The following is a 16,056-nucleotide window of genomic DNA, read 5'->3' on the forward strand; positions in this document are numbered from 1 at the left end:
GGACAGAGTGAAACTGGGGTCTTTTAAAGAAATCCCAATCTAGAAGGGGTAGAGAAGCAAAATACATGCAGAAATAACAATAGAAGACATGTGCAAAATGGATGGATTATCTATGAAGACTCTGCAGGAATTGGGTCAAGATTCACATCAAAATATAAGCGTGGCTGGTTACAAAGGAGCTCGGGTTGGCCCTCGGGTTTCTTTTAAGGCTCCAGTTCTGGAAGGTCCCTGACCTAGGAGGGCAGCCTCCCTGTCTGCACCACTTTCACAGCTGTCAGTTTTCCAGAATCGCTTCGGAGATTTAGACACGCTGTCTGTACACGCCCATCTTTGGGAGGGAGGCCCTGGAGACTCCCCCTGTGTTCCTTTCTTCCATGTAGTATCCTGCTCATGGCTACCTGTCTCTTGAGTTTCACCTCCTTCCCCCAACCCTCTGGGCTTCCCTGGTGGCTCAGATGGTAAAGAATCTGCCTGCAATGCAGGAGACCCAGGTTTGATCCCTGGGTGGGGAAGATCCTCTGGAGAAGGAAATGGCAACCTGCTCCAGTATTCTTGCCTGGAGAATTCCATGGACAGAGGAGTCTGGTGGGCTCGCAAAGAGTCAGACACGACTTAGCGACTAACACACACCTCCCCACCTCCCTAAACAGGCTGTTGATGGGCACACTGTCTCCATAGCCTTGATGCTCACAAAGATAATTATACGGAAAGTATGGCTTTCAGAGTTCTGCAGGTTTCATCAGCGTGGGGACCAGTTACAGAGGATGAAGATGCTTTCTTGCAATCCTTGCTCCATCAGGCAAGCAGCCTTCAACTGGCCTCTCAGGGCCCTGAAGGAGACAGTCCTTACCTTGTCTGCATCCTGCTGGACTGCTGAATAAAGACAGAATCAAGGCATGGCAGTACACCGACCACATATCCAATTGGGTAGAAACTAGGGAGCTCACTGGTGGAAAAAGCCGTTCTTTAGAGTCAGACATAGGTGGGTTCTTAAATTTTTTTTAATATATCTTTAAAAAAATTTTACTTATTTAATAATTTTGGGCCACACCCTGTAGCATGTGGGATCTTAGTTTTCTGACCAGGGATCGAGCCCACACCTCCTGCATTGGGAGGTGGAGTCTTTTTGAAAAAATTATTTATTTACTTTGGCTGCACTGGGTTTTCATTGCTGCGTAGGCTTTTCTCTAGTTGTGGTGAGTGGGGGCTACTTGCTAGTTGTGGCGCAAATGCTTCTTACTATGGAGGGTTTTCCTGTTGCGAAGCACAGGCTCTAGGGTGCACGGGCTTCAGTAGTTGTGTTCTGTGGCTTGTGGAATCTTCCCCAACCAAGGATCGAACACACGTCCCCTGCACTGGCAGGCGGACTCTTAACCACTGAACCACCAGGGAAGTCCTCGAAGCTGGGTTTAAAGCTCAGCTCTGCTGCTCTGTGTCCATGGCCCCCAGGGCATGTTGCTTTATCCCCATTCAGCAGCTCTGAGATGGGAATAACAGTCCCCACCTCCCTCTCTGCTAAGATTCTTGTGAAGTTTAAACAAGACAGAGTACACAGACCTTGAGGAAGTAGCTAGCACCATAAATGCCCCTCTGCTTCCCCCCTCACCCCAAACCTCCTTCCCAACCTGAGCACGCCATAAGTCTCCTGGCTGCATGGGCCCGAGACCTCTGGGGCAGTTGCACAATAACTGAGATTTCAGGTCACCAAGAGCTGTCTGGGAAGCAGAAGAAAGGCTGCTTTGTTTTGTATTCTCACGCAGGGTGCAGTGGGGAAGGTATTTCCAAACCTTCTTAATTAATTCCCAAGACTTTTTCCAGTTGCCCAAGCCAGCAACCTGGGAGTCATCCTTGACTGCTCCTTCTCTCTCACGTCCCATACGTGTATTTCTAAGGCCTGTTACTCCTCCTTAAGACATTCCGAACCCTCTGGGTCTCTCCGTCTCCCCCCATCGTTTTTCTTTCACTCTCCATCATTGTTCCCTGGAAAACCACTGTGGCTTCCTGCATGGCCCTCAATATCGTCCCTCTTTCTCATTACCCAGCAGATACAGCTCTGTCTAAATGCAACTCTCTGGGGATGATGGGAGAAGTTGGGAGGTTGGGACTGACACATATACATTACTGACATGCATGCATGCCTGCTAAGCTCCTTCGGTCATGTCCGACTCTTTGCGACCCCATGAACTGTAGCCCACCAGGCTCGTCTGTCCATGGGATTCTCCAGGCAAGAATACTAGAGTGGACTATCATGCCCTCCCTTCAGGGGCTCTTCCTGAACCAGGGATTGAACCTGTGTCTCTTATCTCCTGCATTGGCAGGCGGGTTCTGTACCACCAGCACCACCTGGGAAGCCCCACACTATTGATACTATATATAAAATACATAACTAATGAGAATCTGCTATAGAGCAGAGGGAACTCTACTCAGCGCCCTGTGGTGACCTAGATGGGAAGGGCACCCAAAAAAAAGACAGCAAGGAGATCCAAACCAGTTAATCCTAAAGGACATCAACCCTGAATATTCATTGGAAGGACTGATGCTGAAGTTCCAATACTTTGGCTACCTGAAAAGCCAAACTTACTGGAAAAGACTCTGACGCCGGGAAAGATTGAAGGCAGGAGGCAGGATGAGATGGTTGGATGGCATCACCGGCTCAATGGACATGAGTTTGAGCAAACTCCAGGAGATGATGACGGACTAGGAAGCTTGGCATGCTTCAGTCCATAGGGTCGCAAAGAGTCAGACACGACTGAACAATGATATGTACGGCAGAGTGTATAGCAGAAACTAGCACAACATTGTAAAGCAGCTATACTCTGACAAAAATTTAAAAATAAAGTCACATTGCAGATTACAGAAAATAACTAAATACATATTATAATAATGTGCTGTAGAAAAAAAAAATCTGGTGTCAGCAAGTTGCTCCCCTACTTACTGATCACTAGCTTCCCTGGCAGCTCAGTTGGTAATGAATCCGCCTGCCTGCGATGCAGGAGACCCTGGTTCGATTCCTGGGTGGGGAAGATCCCCTGCAGAAGGGATGAGCTGCCCACTCCAGTGTTCTTGGGCTTCCCTGGTGGCTCAGCTGGTAAAGAATCTGCCAGGGATGCGGGAGACCTGGGTTCAGTCCCTGGGTGGGGAAGATCCCTGGAGGAGGGCATGGCAACCCACTCCAGTGTTCTTGCCTGGAGAATCTCCATGGACTGTGTAGTCCACGGGGTCCAAAGAGTCAGACACGACTGGCCGAGGAAGACAGCACAGCAGCTCTGAGTACAACTAGCTCCAGGAGGAAGCCTTACCTCCCGAGCGTGGCTCAGCTCCTGTTTGGGCTCCCGCCTACTTTCCCAGCTTTTTTCCATCAACCCTGCTGCAACCCTCCTCCTCCCTGCACCAGCTCTACTGCACCGTTTACACCTCCACATATAAGGCTCAGCGACCCCGAGCTTTCCCGGATGTGGGATTCTTAGTGCTAAAACCAGGACAGCCCCGGGCACACCAGGATCCTGGTCACCCTAGTTCTGTGTACCATCTTCCTCAATCCTGAATGCTCCCCCTTGTCTGTCCCACCCCATGTTTACTATCCAACTCCTCACCCTCCGTTTCTGCTTGCACATCACTACTGCAGCCCCCAGGGAGTGGTTTATTCGGCGTATCTAGGCGCTCTGGGGCTTCCCAGGAGGCACTGAACAGAAAGTGAAAGTGTTAGTCGCTCAGCCGTGTCCTGACTCTTTTTCGACCCCATGGACTGTACCCCGCCAGGCTCCTCTGTCCATGGAATTCCCAGGCAAGAATACTGGAGTGGGTACCCATGAGCTCCTCCAGGAGATCTTCCTGACCTGGGGATAGAACCCAGGTCTCCCCCGTTGCAGGTGAAATTTTACCATCTGAGCCACCAGGGGTGCTAGCGGTAAAGAACCTGCTGCCAATTCAGAAGACCCAAGAGACGTGGGTTCGATCCCTGGGTCTGGAAAAGGAAATGGCAACCCACTCCAGTATTCTTGCCTGGAGAATCCCATGGACAGAGGAGCCTGGCGGGCTACAGTTTATGGGGTCTCACAGAGCCGAACATGACCAAGTGACTTAGCACAAATGCTCAAGCTCTCCTGGCAGTGACCACTGTGTTCTAACAGCTGCTCTGTCTCTCTTCAAGTTATAAACTCATTAAAGACTGAGGCAGTTTTTTCCCCTTCTACCTATAATCTCAGAGCCTAGCAGAGATTCTGGCGCACAGTAGGTGTGCAATGAAGTTTTCTTGATTTAATGACTATCAGTATCAATGTATCAAGTGTCATCTATTTCATATCACTATGTGGGATGTTATGGACTGAATGTTTGGGTCCCCTCCAAGACTCATATGTTGAAGTCTTAACCCCCAGGGGGCTGTATTTGGAGGTGGGGCCTTTAAGGAAATGCAGGAGTGTGTGCTAAGAGGCTCAGTCATCTCCAACTCTCTGTGACCCCATGGACTGTAGCCTGCTAGGCTCCTCTGTCCATGGCATTTTTCCAGGCAAGAATAATGAAGTGGGTTGCCATTTCTTCTTTCAGGGGGTCTTCCTGACCCAGGGATCAAGCCTACATCCCAATGCAGGGGGCCTGGGTTTGATCCGTGGTCAGCAAACTAGATCCTACATGCTGAAACTAAAGATCCCACATGCCGCAACGAAGCCCTGGTGTGGTCAAATACATTTTTTTTAAATTCAAGTAACACTAAATTCAACACTGTACTTTAAAAACAGCATGTGCAGATTGAGTCTATTCTTGTTACAGTCACTCTATCTATGTAGCTCTCTATCCATCCTTCTATCTGTATTTGTATAATGTGTTCACCAACTGTGGATACTTGTAGTATTTCTATGATCATAAAATCAGGATGATTTGAATTTAGGGAAAAAAGAGAAGAAGAGACACCAAGAGATCGCTCTCTCTCTCTTTCCCCCTCCCTCCATCCCCCTCGCTTTTTCCCCCCTGCAAAGTCACCCAGGAAAGACCACGTGAGCACACCCTGAAAAGGCAACCCAAAGGGAGCCCTCAGCAGACACCCGCCCTGTCACCACCTGGGTCTCAGGCTTCCAGCTTCCAGAGTGGTGAGAAAACAAATTTCTGTTGTCGAAGCCACCGGCCTATGGTGTTTTGTTATGGCAGCTCTGGCCCGACAACACAGGAGACGTACCCAGTTCATATAACCATGCTGTGACCACTGATGGGCGCGGTCACACAGGCACCCTCCCGAGGCAGAGAGCTGCCTTCTATTCCAAAACAGTTCCAGTAATACTTCCCACCCCATTTTAAGAACGTAAGTGTTCAACATGACAAGACTGACAAACGTATCTTTCTATCATTCTGCTTTACTTCTGCAAGCAAGTATCTTAGAATAGTAACTTCTGGGACTGGAAATGGTTACATGAATACTGGTTCAGTTTCAAATGTATGACTAATATTTTTTGCAGCTAAGTAGCATTTTCTGTTTTCTGATGACACTTTAAAGCCCATTTAAGTTACCTGAGTATGCAGAATTAATTCCTCCTCTGGAAATGTCTTTGTTTTCTCCACTGAGCTGGTGATTCTTCACCGTCCCATTCAAATCCTACCACTCCCCTCCCACCCCTGGCCACACCTGTCAGCCCGTTGCCTGCCTCAAAGCCTGCCATCTACAAGCTGCAGCCCCCAGGCCTCGCTGTTCTCAGCTCCTCTTTCTCGGCTCTTGACCGAAGAGGAGCACTATCCGAGTGTGAAGGAAGGAGTGTGAAGGGCAGGGAGAGAGAGGGCTGGGTCTTCTCCCTCCCTCTCTGCCAGACCCTGGTCTCCACCGTGGGTGCCCTCCTCTGTCATACAGCACCCACGCTGGGCGGCCCCTCTCCTATGACCACAGCTCTGGAGGGGTTCTAGGAATAACACACCCTGTCTCTTTTGTTTCTCCAGGCCCAAGGATGACAGAGGCTTCTGCTGTTAATGGTTCCCAGGGGCTTCTCCATCTCATCTTCTCTTTACCTTGCCCACAGTGTGAGTTAAGGATTGAGTTGTAACCCCTGCCCCCCATTCCTATGTTGAAGTTCTAACCCCCAAGACCTCAGAATGTGACTGTCTTAGGCGAGTGTCTTCAAAAAGGTAATCAAAGTTAAACAGAGTCATATAGGTGGACCCTAATCCAATCTGACTTGTGTCCATATAATAAGAGGCCCAGGTGGTACTAGTGGTAAAGAACCCGCCTGCCAAGGCAGGAGACCTAAGAGATGTGGGTTGGATTCCTGGGTCTGGAAGATCACCTTGGAGGAGGGCATGGTAACCCACTCCAGTATTCTTGCCTGGAGAATCCCATGGACAGAGGAGCCTGGCGGGCTACAGTTCATGGGGTGGCAGAGTCGGACATGACTGAGCAACTTAGCATATACACAGTAAGAGAAGATTAGGACATCGACGTGCAGAGAAGGAAGACAGTCTGTGGGGACACAGGGTGAAGGCAGTCGTCTGCAAGCCAAGGAGAGAGGCCTCAGAAGAAACCAACCCTGCCCACATCTTAATCTTGGACTCCCAAGCCTCCAGAAAATAAATGTCTGTTGTTTTTAAGCTACTCATCAATGGTGGTGGTGGTTTAGTCACTCAGTCATGTCCAACTTTTTGTTACCCCGTGAGCTGTAGCCCACCAGGGTTCTCTGTCCATGGGATTTTTCAGGCAAGGATACTGGAGTGGGTTGCTATTTCCTTCTCCAGATCTTCCCAACCTAGGGATCAAACCCAAGTCTCCTGCATTGCATGCTGTTTCTTTACCTCTAAGACACCAGGGAAGCCCACTTATCAATGGTACTTTTGTTACAGCAGTCTAAACGGACTAAGACTTTGTTACAGCAAGACCCAGCAAACTATGACACCACAGTCAATTGTCCCAATCCTAAACTGCTTATGGAGCCTTGGGGATGTGCTGGTCATATCCTTCTCAGACCTGGCCTCACACAGCCAACCTCACCAGGGACACTATCATATGTCTCTTTATCCACTCCATGGTATCTATCATCACATTCCTAAGTTTATAAATATGTCAACGTTTGTGCGGTGAATACCTGTTCCTGAAATACTGCAGGACTTGCTTTCACAATAAGGTTCCTAAGCCGTTTCTAAGCGAGGATCCAAGTGACATCCACGTCTCTGTGTAGAGCATCTTGTCGCTTTTGGAAAAATCTTTTCATATTTTTTGCATCAGCTGCTGCTGGAAGGCCTGGGGCGATGACTGAAGTCCAGAGAGCCTCTGCAGATGCTGTGTGAGAGTTTTTGTTGCTGCCTCAGTGGCTGGGAGGCCCAGTGGCTGGTGAGGAAGCCAAGCAAGGTGAGCTGGAACATGTAGGGAGGCCCTGGGTTCTGCATTTAAGGAGCTCTAGGGAGGAAAAAAGATACCGCTAGAGTGAGTGTTAGAATAGCAGAAAAAGCTATCTAATTCAACTTATTTAAGGAATACAAAAGATTTCCCTAGTGGCTCAGTGGTAAAGCATCCACCTGCCACGCAGGAGATGTGGGTTTAATTCCTGGGTCGGGAAGATCCCCGGGAGAAAGGAATGGCAACCCACTCCAGTATTCTTGCCAGGAGAATTCCATGGACAGAGGAGCCTGGTGGGCTACAGTCCTCAGGGTTGCTAAAGAGTCAGACACAACCTAGCTACTAAACAACAACAAAGTAGTATAAAACCATTTTATAAAATCGTAGGACTGGATGGGATTTATTGAGACGTCCCAGTTTCACCATCTTCCCCCTCATGCAACCCCTCAAGTATTGAGTTACTCCTAATAAATACATTTCTTTGTCTCCAAAGCACTTTCACAACCGTGTTTCATTTGAGCCTCAAGGAAATTGTGTGAGGTAGACAGGGAGGTATTAACGTCTCCATTTTTCAAATAAATGTAACTGAAGAGCAGGTAGTGGAAATGCCAGCGTTCAAGGAGCTAGAAAGTGTTAGAGCTGGGTCTGGAGACTCGTGATCCTGGTATTGACAGAGTCCCCATCGTTTACCGTCCCTGCTAATCTGGGCATGCACACACAAGACTGATGTCACAGGTGGACATTCCATCCAAAACTCACAGCGAGGAAGGACTTCTCCTCAACATCTGGCCGTGAGCAGAAAGGGCAGAGGAAGGGAGAGAGCGAGAGAAAGACAGAATACGAGCTGAGTTTACAGGGAGCAGAAGGAGGTACACGCACCCTTATCTCGGCCCCGACTGAGCAGAGCAACGCAGGAGAGCAAGCAGATGGACAGAGGCTGAGCCCCTCCAAACGCTGTCCCCCCCCACAACTCCATACTCAGCTGGCAGGTCCCAGGAGTCAGATCATCCGTTACCTCCCTCTAATGCTCTGATGGATATATTTGCAACACGCAGGGTTTCCATTAATCTGGGGAAAATCCTACTTTAGGCTCTCACTGACTCAGACATTGCTTCAGCCATGACTGCTGTCTCCAGTGGGTCCCTCTTCCTCCGCAGAGATGCTCCACACAGGCTGGTCTCGCCTGTACCCTCCACCTGCCTGTCTCTCTCTATTTTTTAAATTGGAGGATAATTGCCTTACAATGTTGTGGTGGTCTCTGCCATACATCAGTGTTAATCAGCCATAATGATATATATATGTGTGTGTATGTGTGTATATATATCCCTACCCTCTTGAGCCTCCCTCCCCCCACATCCCCTCCCTCTAGGTCATCACAGAGCTCCAAGTTGGGCTACCTGTGCTATATAGCAGCCTCCCACAGGTTATGAGCTTACATGGGGCTTCCTTGGTGGTTCAAATGGTAAAGAATCTGCCTGCAATGCAGGAGACTCAGGTTTGATCCCTAGGTTGGGAAGATCTCCTGGAGAAGGGAATGGCAACCCACTCCAGTACTTTTGCCTGGGAAATCCCATAGACATAGGAGCCTGGCGGGCTGCAGTTCATGGGGTCTCAAAGAGTCAGACACACCTGAGTGACTTTGAGAGTGAGTGAGTGTAGGTACATCAATCCTACTTTCTCAATTTTTCCTAGCCTCTCCTCCCGCTGCCGGGTCCACAAGTCCATTCCCTACATCTGCATCTCCATTTCTTCTCTGTAAATAAGTTCATCAGTACTGCTTTCCTAGATTCTGTATATATGTGTGGTGTGTGAATGCTAAGTCACTTTGGTTGTGACTTTAAGTCATACAGACCCATGGACTGTAGCCTGCCATATGCATATCATACATGCATTAATATACAATATTTGTTTTTCTCTTTCTGACTTACTCACCTGCTCTCTTTACTCCTTCTCTACGTCTATCCTTGGAGGCCCACCTTCTCCAAGAAGCTTGAGTGTTTCAGCCCTCAGGGATTTTTGTCTCAGCTGCATTCCTGAAGCCATTATCATCCAGATCCCCAAACTTAGCACTGAACATATGCTCTTCAGTGTTAGTTCTCTGATGAGACGTCAGCCCCCGGAGAATCAAGCTGGAATCCCACACCCTACAGAATCTATGCTCCTGCCTTTAGTAGATCCATGCATGTTAGCTGTGACTTTTCTGGGAAAGAGTAGGCAAAACTGGGGTTAAACACAGCCAGTCGATGGAATCCAAGAGTAAAGGGGGAATGAGTGGGAATTAATTGTCTTCCCGTGTTGGAAGTTTTCGGGGTTGTTTCAAGATCCGCGTACAGTCAGCATTTTCATGTTGTTCCAAGATTAGCACAAGGTAAGAGAACAAACAGAAGCCTTCCTTTGTGCTATTTTAGGAACAAGGAAAATCAAATAATACCTGCCAAATGGAGGAAAAGCCTAGCTTTCTGTGATACAAGAATAGGCTCGTAACACCTCGGCTGTAACAGTTTCAAATGGAATCCTATTACAGTGCAAAGTATATTTATCACTGTACTTGAGGAACCCTTTCTCCTAAGTCCCCCCAGGGGGACATCCACAGGCCCAGGCAGGCTCCTCTCAAGCTCTCCTTTTCCACCCTGACAGGTCCCAGGGACTCCCCTGCCCCACCACCTCTCCTCTTGGTAATTGTCACCACCTACCCAAATTGTCAAGTTTCTCAATCCCTTCCTGAGGGGCTCTGGAAGCTGGTCTCTTTATGCCCACCTGTTGGACTGCACCTCAAAGCCCTACAAAGCCTGCATCTGCCCAGCTTCAAGACTGAGGAAAGCCCGGAGTGGGCAACAGAGGGGCTTCCCCGGTGGCTCAGCGGTGAAGAATCCACTAGCAATGCAGGAGACACAGCAGATGAGGGTTCGATCCTTAGGCCAGAAAGATCCCCTGGAGGAGGGAATGGCAACCCACTCCAGTATTCTTGACCGGAGAATCCCATGAACAGAGGAGCCTGCTGGGCTACAGCCCATAAGGTTGCAAAGAGTCAGACATGACTGAAGTGACTTAGCACGTACACGTGCATCAAGCAACAGAGACATCAATGGTTTGACAGATGGGGAGCTTATGTGTCTGAAGCAAAGTCCTAGAGCAACACCCCCACCTTGGGCAGCAGACACCTTCAGGACACGGCAGCAGTCTTTGTTCCTGGTGGAAGGGGAGATTGCCAGTCACAGGGGAGTTGATGTCAGATGGGCTCATCGATTACCAGGGAAACCAAGAGAAGGGCACGCCCCTCACCGCCCCTTTGATAAGGACAATCACTAGCTGGGGCCCAAGGCAAGTATGTAGGAAGGCCAGAGTCAGTGTAAGTGAAGAAGGCCCTGGTCGGGCAGGGGACGGACAGAGAGCAAGAGAACAGCCATCTTGAGTGGGCTGGTCAGCCACCAACCTTCCTGGTTGTCCCTGAAAACAAGTTTGTAGACCCTCTTCATTTTAAGACTTTAATGCCCATCATGACAAGAGGAAAGACAAAATATGGGGAATTATATGCGTGTGTGTGTGTCCAGTAGCTAAGTTGTGTCCGATTCTTTGCAACCCTGTGGATTGTGGCCTGCCAGGCTCCTCTGTCCATGGAACTTTCCAGGCAAGAATACTGGAGTGGGTTGTCATTTCCTCCTCCAGGGGAGCTTCCTGATCCAGGGATCAAACCTGTATCTCCTGCCTGCATCTCCTGTATTGGTAGGTGGATTCTTTACCACTTGAGCCACCTGGGAATCCTGAGGATATATACAAAGGGTACAAATCTGACAGTCTTGAGTTTGATCCAGAGCATCTGATGATCTGGTTGAAATAACTGGAAATTTCTTTTATGTCAACATTGGGTGTTGTAAGCAGATAGGGAAGGGGTTCCCTGGAGAAAGAGAGTCAGGCATGACATCTTTGACATAAGAGAACCCATTTTGGTCCAAGACATTTTGTGATCTAAGCCTGGCCACAATGCTTGCCCTTAAACAGTTCTCAGTAATTAATGATCTTAAGGGAAGAAAGGACTGCAGGAACGAAGGGAAAGCAGTCAAGAAACAATGGGTCTAGGACTCCCCTGGTGGTCCAGTGGCTAAGACTCCGAGCTCCCAATGCAAAGGGGCTGGGGTTCCATTCCTGGGCTGGGGTTCCATTCCTGGTCAGGGAACTAAATCCAGCATGCCACAACTAAGAGTTTGCACACCCCAACTAAAGATCCTACATGCTGTATGATGTGGCCATTAAAAAAACGTGGTCCACATTAAAAAACATATACCTTAAACTTTTTTTAAAGTAGAGAAATAGAGGTGAGCAAGAAATAATCAACACTGCAACAGGCCTGTTTTTGTTCTTCATTTGTCTTTAGCTCTGGGGTAAAACTGTCAGTTGTGGGGGAAAGGCTAAGCAGAAAATTCTAGCCAGGGTTTTGAAATTTAAGCCCAAGATTATGTGATGGCACCATTCAGCCTCCCAAGTAGGTGACATAAAATCGGGATGTGCCACCAAATGTGCAGAGGACATAGAATTCCTATGGTTGTTTGTTAGTAGGGACTATGAATTTACATTTCAAAGCATCCATGTCTGAGAAAATTGACTTCTAATGTAGTTTGCTGTAAAAAGCCAAACTATTTAACACAAAGGGTTATACACGAGTACATACATATAGATTACATATGCACACATATATATTTTTTAAAGATTTTTTTTGATGTGGACCATTTTTAAAGTTGTTTATTGAATTTGTTACAATATTGCTTCTGTTTCTTGTTTTGGTTTTTGAGCAGTGAGGCATGTGGGATCTTGGTCCCCTCATCAGGGATTGAACCTGCAGCCCCTGCATTAGAAGGCATAGTCTTAACCACAACACCACCAGGGAAGTCTCTTTTGTCTAACTCTTAAGTAAAAACAAGAAGCCATTTGGCCCCAGTCTAAATGTTCAGGGAAAGAGAAGCAAGTAGAATTACTCCTGTTGGAAATGCCAAGTTAATTTATTATGCATAGCATGATCAAACAAGAGGCCACAAGACAGAGCAAGCAGACTATGCTTTTTCAGAGGCAAAGGAGAAATGCAAAGATGCTAAGTTGTGGTCCTTCCTGAGAATTAATTTTGCCCCCAGGATTCTTAGCAATTAGGTCTTTTCATCTTGGAGGTATCAGAGGCAGAGGAGGGCGCACAGCACCAAATCCATAGCACTGAGTTCAACACACAGTATTCTACCTGGGGGCGTGGAATCAAAAACCCAGCACTGAGGAGTCATGCACAGACACAAGATTTATGGAGGCCGTGCAGGGAAAGAAAATACATGGGTTCCATCTCATACCGCTCTGGATGCAACCATTTTTCACACAGCAGAAACTGCGAGACAGAAGACAATGGAGAAAGACAAAGAAAAGTGGGGAGGGGCTTTCCCTGGTAGTCCAGTGGTTAAGAATCTGCCTTCCAATGCAGGGGACGATGGTTTGATCCCTGGTGGGGGAACTAAGATCCCACAAGCCACAGGGCAATTAAGTTTGCAAGTCACAACTACTGAGCCCGCGAGCCATGTCTAGAGAGAAGCCCACGCCCCACAGTGAAAGATCCCACATGCTGCAATTAAGACCCACCACAGTCAAAAATAATCAATTAAAAATAATAAAAAAAAAAAGGAAAGTGGGGAATGTAAAGGTAAAATCAAGAAAGAGAAGGTTGGAGCCTCCTCCTGGCTGACCCCTCGTCAGCAACTCAGCAGCCACTCAGCATCAGCAGTCTCTTAGCATCCCTGCTGTCCCCATGGTGATCTGATGTGATTCTGATGGATGTGACTAGTTCATGAACGCTTCCTAGAGCTGGGCACTGTTGTTGCTAACTCCTTTTTCCAGATGAGAAAACAGTGCTTCCAAGATTGTTAACTTGTCGCAAATCACTGAGTTGCTAAAATTGTGGGATCAGGCATTGAACCTAGGTTGTTTCAGGCCCAAACATGTGCTCTTGGTCAACAAAGCGAAAAACAAGATGGTGTTTAGTGGAGGAGAACATGAACATGTATTGACTACTTTATGTATATACCTGGCATGTAATCCTCACAACAGTCCTGCAAGGGAGGTATCATTATTCCCATTTTATAGATGAAGAAATTGAGGTTCAGTGCTCACTTTGGCAGCACATATACTTAAATTGGAATGGTACAAAGAAGATTAGCATGGCCCCTGCTCAAGGATGACATGCAAATTGGTGAAGCATTTCATATTTTTATGGAAGAAACCATCACAACATTGTAAAGCGATTTTCCTCCAATTAAAATATAAAGTTAAAAAAGTATGAATAAAAAAGGGAAAAAAATTTTTTTAATTGAGGTTCAGAGAGGTTAAGTAACTTATCTAAAGTTGCACTGCTTAGTAAAAAAGCCCCACTCTGGGGCACTTTACCTCCTCTCAGTGTCTATGCTGAGAGTTTCGTGCTTTCTCTCTGAAATAAATCCTGTTTGCTCGCTACCATGGAAAAAAAAAAAAAAAAAAAGGCCAGGTCTCTCAGACTGCAAAGCCCATATTCCTTTTTTAAAAAAAAAATATATTGTTGTTTTGCTAAAATTTATTTATTTATTTGGATGCTTCAGGTCTACACTGTGGCATGTGGAATCTAGTTCCCTGACCAGGGATCAAACTCAGGCCCCCTGCATTGGGAGTACAGTGTCTTAGCCACTGGACCACCAGATAAGTCCCCCATATTCTTTCTTATTCTTTCTTCCAAATGGAACTCTCAGGAATTTCACTGATTGAACTAAGTAATTAAAAATCTCTCCTGTAGATATTTTTAGTTCTGCACATTCAAACCAAACACCTAGTGTATTTGTCAGAATTTGAAAGAAGTCTATTAAAGACGCCTTGCAAGAAAACCACTGTATAAACTATGTTTTATAAATTCTTCTGTTTTAATTAATTAGGTTTCCTAAAGTTCAAAGAAAAAAAAAGGAGACAGAAACCAGTTTTTAATGATTTAGAATTAGGATTCATGAATACACTGGATTTTTTTTTGGCATTAGGGGAGAGCAGAGAGTAAATGTGGTGGGAAATTGAGGGTCCAGAGATTCAGACGTTAGCCTGGAAGAGACCTTAAAGAGGTATTTCGGGGACTTCCCTGGTGGGCCAGTGGCTAAGGGCCAGTGGCTAAGGCTCGGTGCTCCCAGTGCAGTGGGTGTGGGTTCCATCCTGGTCAGGGAACTAGATCCCACATGCCACAAGGAAGACTGAAGATCCTATGTGCTGCAACTAAGACCCGGTACAGTGAAATAAATACTTAATAAATAAGATAAATATTTAAAAGAAACCTCAATTATTAAGAAAAGAAAAGATGCAATTCTAACTTATTTTAGAAATAGCTGGAGTGTCTGCTAGTCAACAGTAGAGCTAAGGCCAGAACTAGGGGTTTCCCAATTCTTAAACCATTGTTTTTTCTTAGACATGAACCATGAATCACTTTAGAGAACACTCCTTTCTCCTCCTCTTGTAATCCAGATAGGGGGAAAAAAGTGAGAAAGCTTAAAGACTATTACAAAACAATCAGGACTTTAAGAATCAAGTTATCCTGGAAGGAGGTCAAGACGGTAACCGCAGAGGCTGGAGTTAAGGGGAGGAGCACCAGGCAAGATAAGGTCTTATCTAAAGCAATTAGAGTAAGCAGGCAATTAGCAGCTTTTGTTACTTGTATTTAGCTGAACACTGCAAACAGAAAGCTTTTTGAATCCTTGGCTAAATCAAAAACCTGGAAAGTGAGGACTTCTAACCTTCAAGGAAAAAAGTTAAGCATGAGACAAAAAGGTATTTGTTTTTATACTTAATTTGGTAGGAAAAAGGAAAAACAAAAAACAGACAAAAAACAAGATGTCAGCTCAGCTGGGCCCCAATTCCAGTCCTGGGAAGCCCAAAGCCCACCCCTCTTGGTTTTATGTTTAAGGATAGCATTTTTTTTTTCCCTCCTTGGCCAAGCTCAGTGTGTGTGATCTTAGTTCCCTTACCAAGGATCAAACCTTTCCCCTCTGGAAGCGTGAAGTCTTAACCACTGGACTGCCAGGGAAGTCCCGCCCTCCCCACCTTGGTTTTTGTACATAGTCCTGAAGGGCTTTCTTGGTTTCTAGACTACTGAGATCTTGCTTCCATGTATAAATTGAGTAGGATTTCCTAAAGAGATGGAAGGCAGGCTTTACATCCCAGTAATAGGGAACAAATTTGATTGGCAATGGCTGGGTTGCCATCTAACACTGATGTGTCATTATCCCCTGCCCAGGCTCAGCTTCTCTCTGTCTGGCTGACTTTTCTTTCCTGGTCTTATTTCTTTCCTTTCCGCCCTTATTTCCTTTCCTTTCCTTTTCCCTCACCTTGCAGGAGCAGAAACAAGAAACTTTTCCTCTCATCTCCAGCCTGGCAGGTTTTCCCTCCCCTGGCGTCCAGGTGCCTGTAGCATTTGCTCCTCTGTGGATTTCCCCCAAGGAGACAGCTCCCTCCTTCCTCTTCCCAAAAAGGAATCGTGGGGCCAGCTGTTAAGATTTTTAAAAATTATTTTTTTCAAGTCTTTACTCAAGATGGGAAAATCTCTGAGGTTTAAGATGCCACCTGGCTGTCTTGTGGTGCTTGTATTTTTTCATGACTTTGTTCTGTCTGGAACTTTATTATAATAACTAATGATGGGACTTCCTTAATGGTCCAGTGGTTAAGATTCTGAGCGTCCAATGCAAGGGGTCACAGGTTCAATCCCTGGTCAGGGAATTAAG

At 46.7% G+C, this 16,056-nt stretch overlaps 1 protein-coding gene and 1 non-coding gene across 6 annotated transcripts in view; one reads left to right on the plus strand and one right to left on the minus strand.

The window, feature by feature from the left end:
• Positions 1-5,327: 5,327 nt before the first annotated feature.
• FBXO16 (F-box protein 16) overlaps positions 5,328-16,056 on the minus strand; it is a 54,785-nt gene continuing 44,056 nt past the window's right edge. For 4 of the 5 annotated variants that reach the window (XM_070480646.1, XM_070480649.1, XM_070480647.1 and 1 more), the window contains one exon: positions 5,328-7,366. In XM_070480646.1, the coding sequence (XP_070336747.1) occupies positions 7,178-7,366 (189 nt within the window). In that variant the 3' untranslated portion in view covers positions 5,328-7,177. Of the gene's footprint in view, positions 7,367-8,065; positions 8,092-16,056 lie in introns of all 5 variants that reach the window. The other variant, XM_070480648.1, reaches the window with a different exon arrangement.
• Positions 13,437-13,543, plus strand: LOC139039558 (U6 spliceosomal RNA). Its single transcript, XR_011492899.1, has one exon. It is a non-coding gene; the product is annotated as a U6 spliceosomal RNA (small nuclear RNA).

This window comes from Odocoileus virginianus, chromosome 18 (genome assembly GCF_023699985.2).
Source record: "Odocoileus virginianus isolate 20LAN1187 ecotype Illinois chromosome 18, Ovbor_1.2, whole genome shotgun sequence".
Taxonomy (NCBI): domain Eukaryota; kingdom Metazoa; phylum Chordata; class Mammalia; order Artiodactyla; family Cervidae; genus Odocoileus; species Odocoileus virginianus.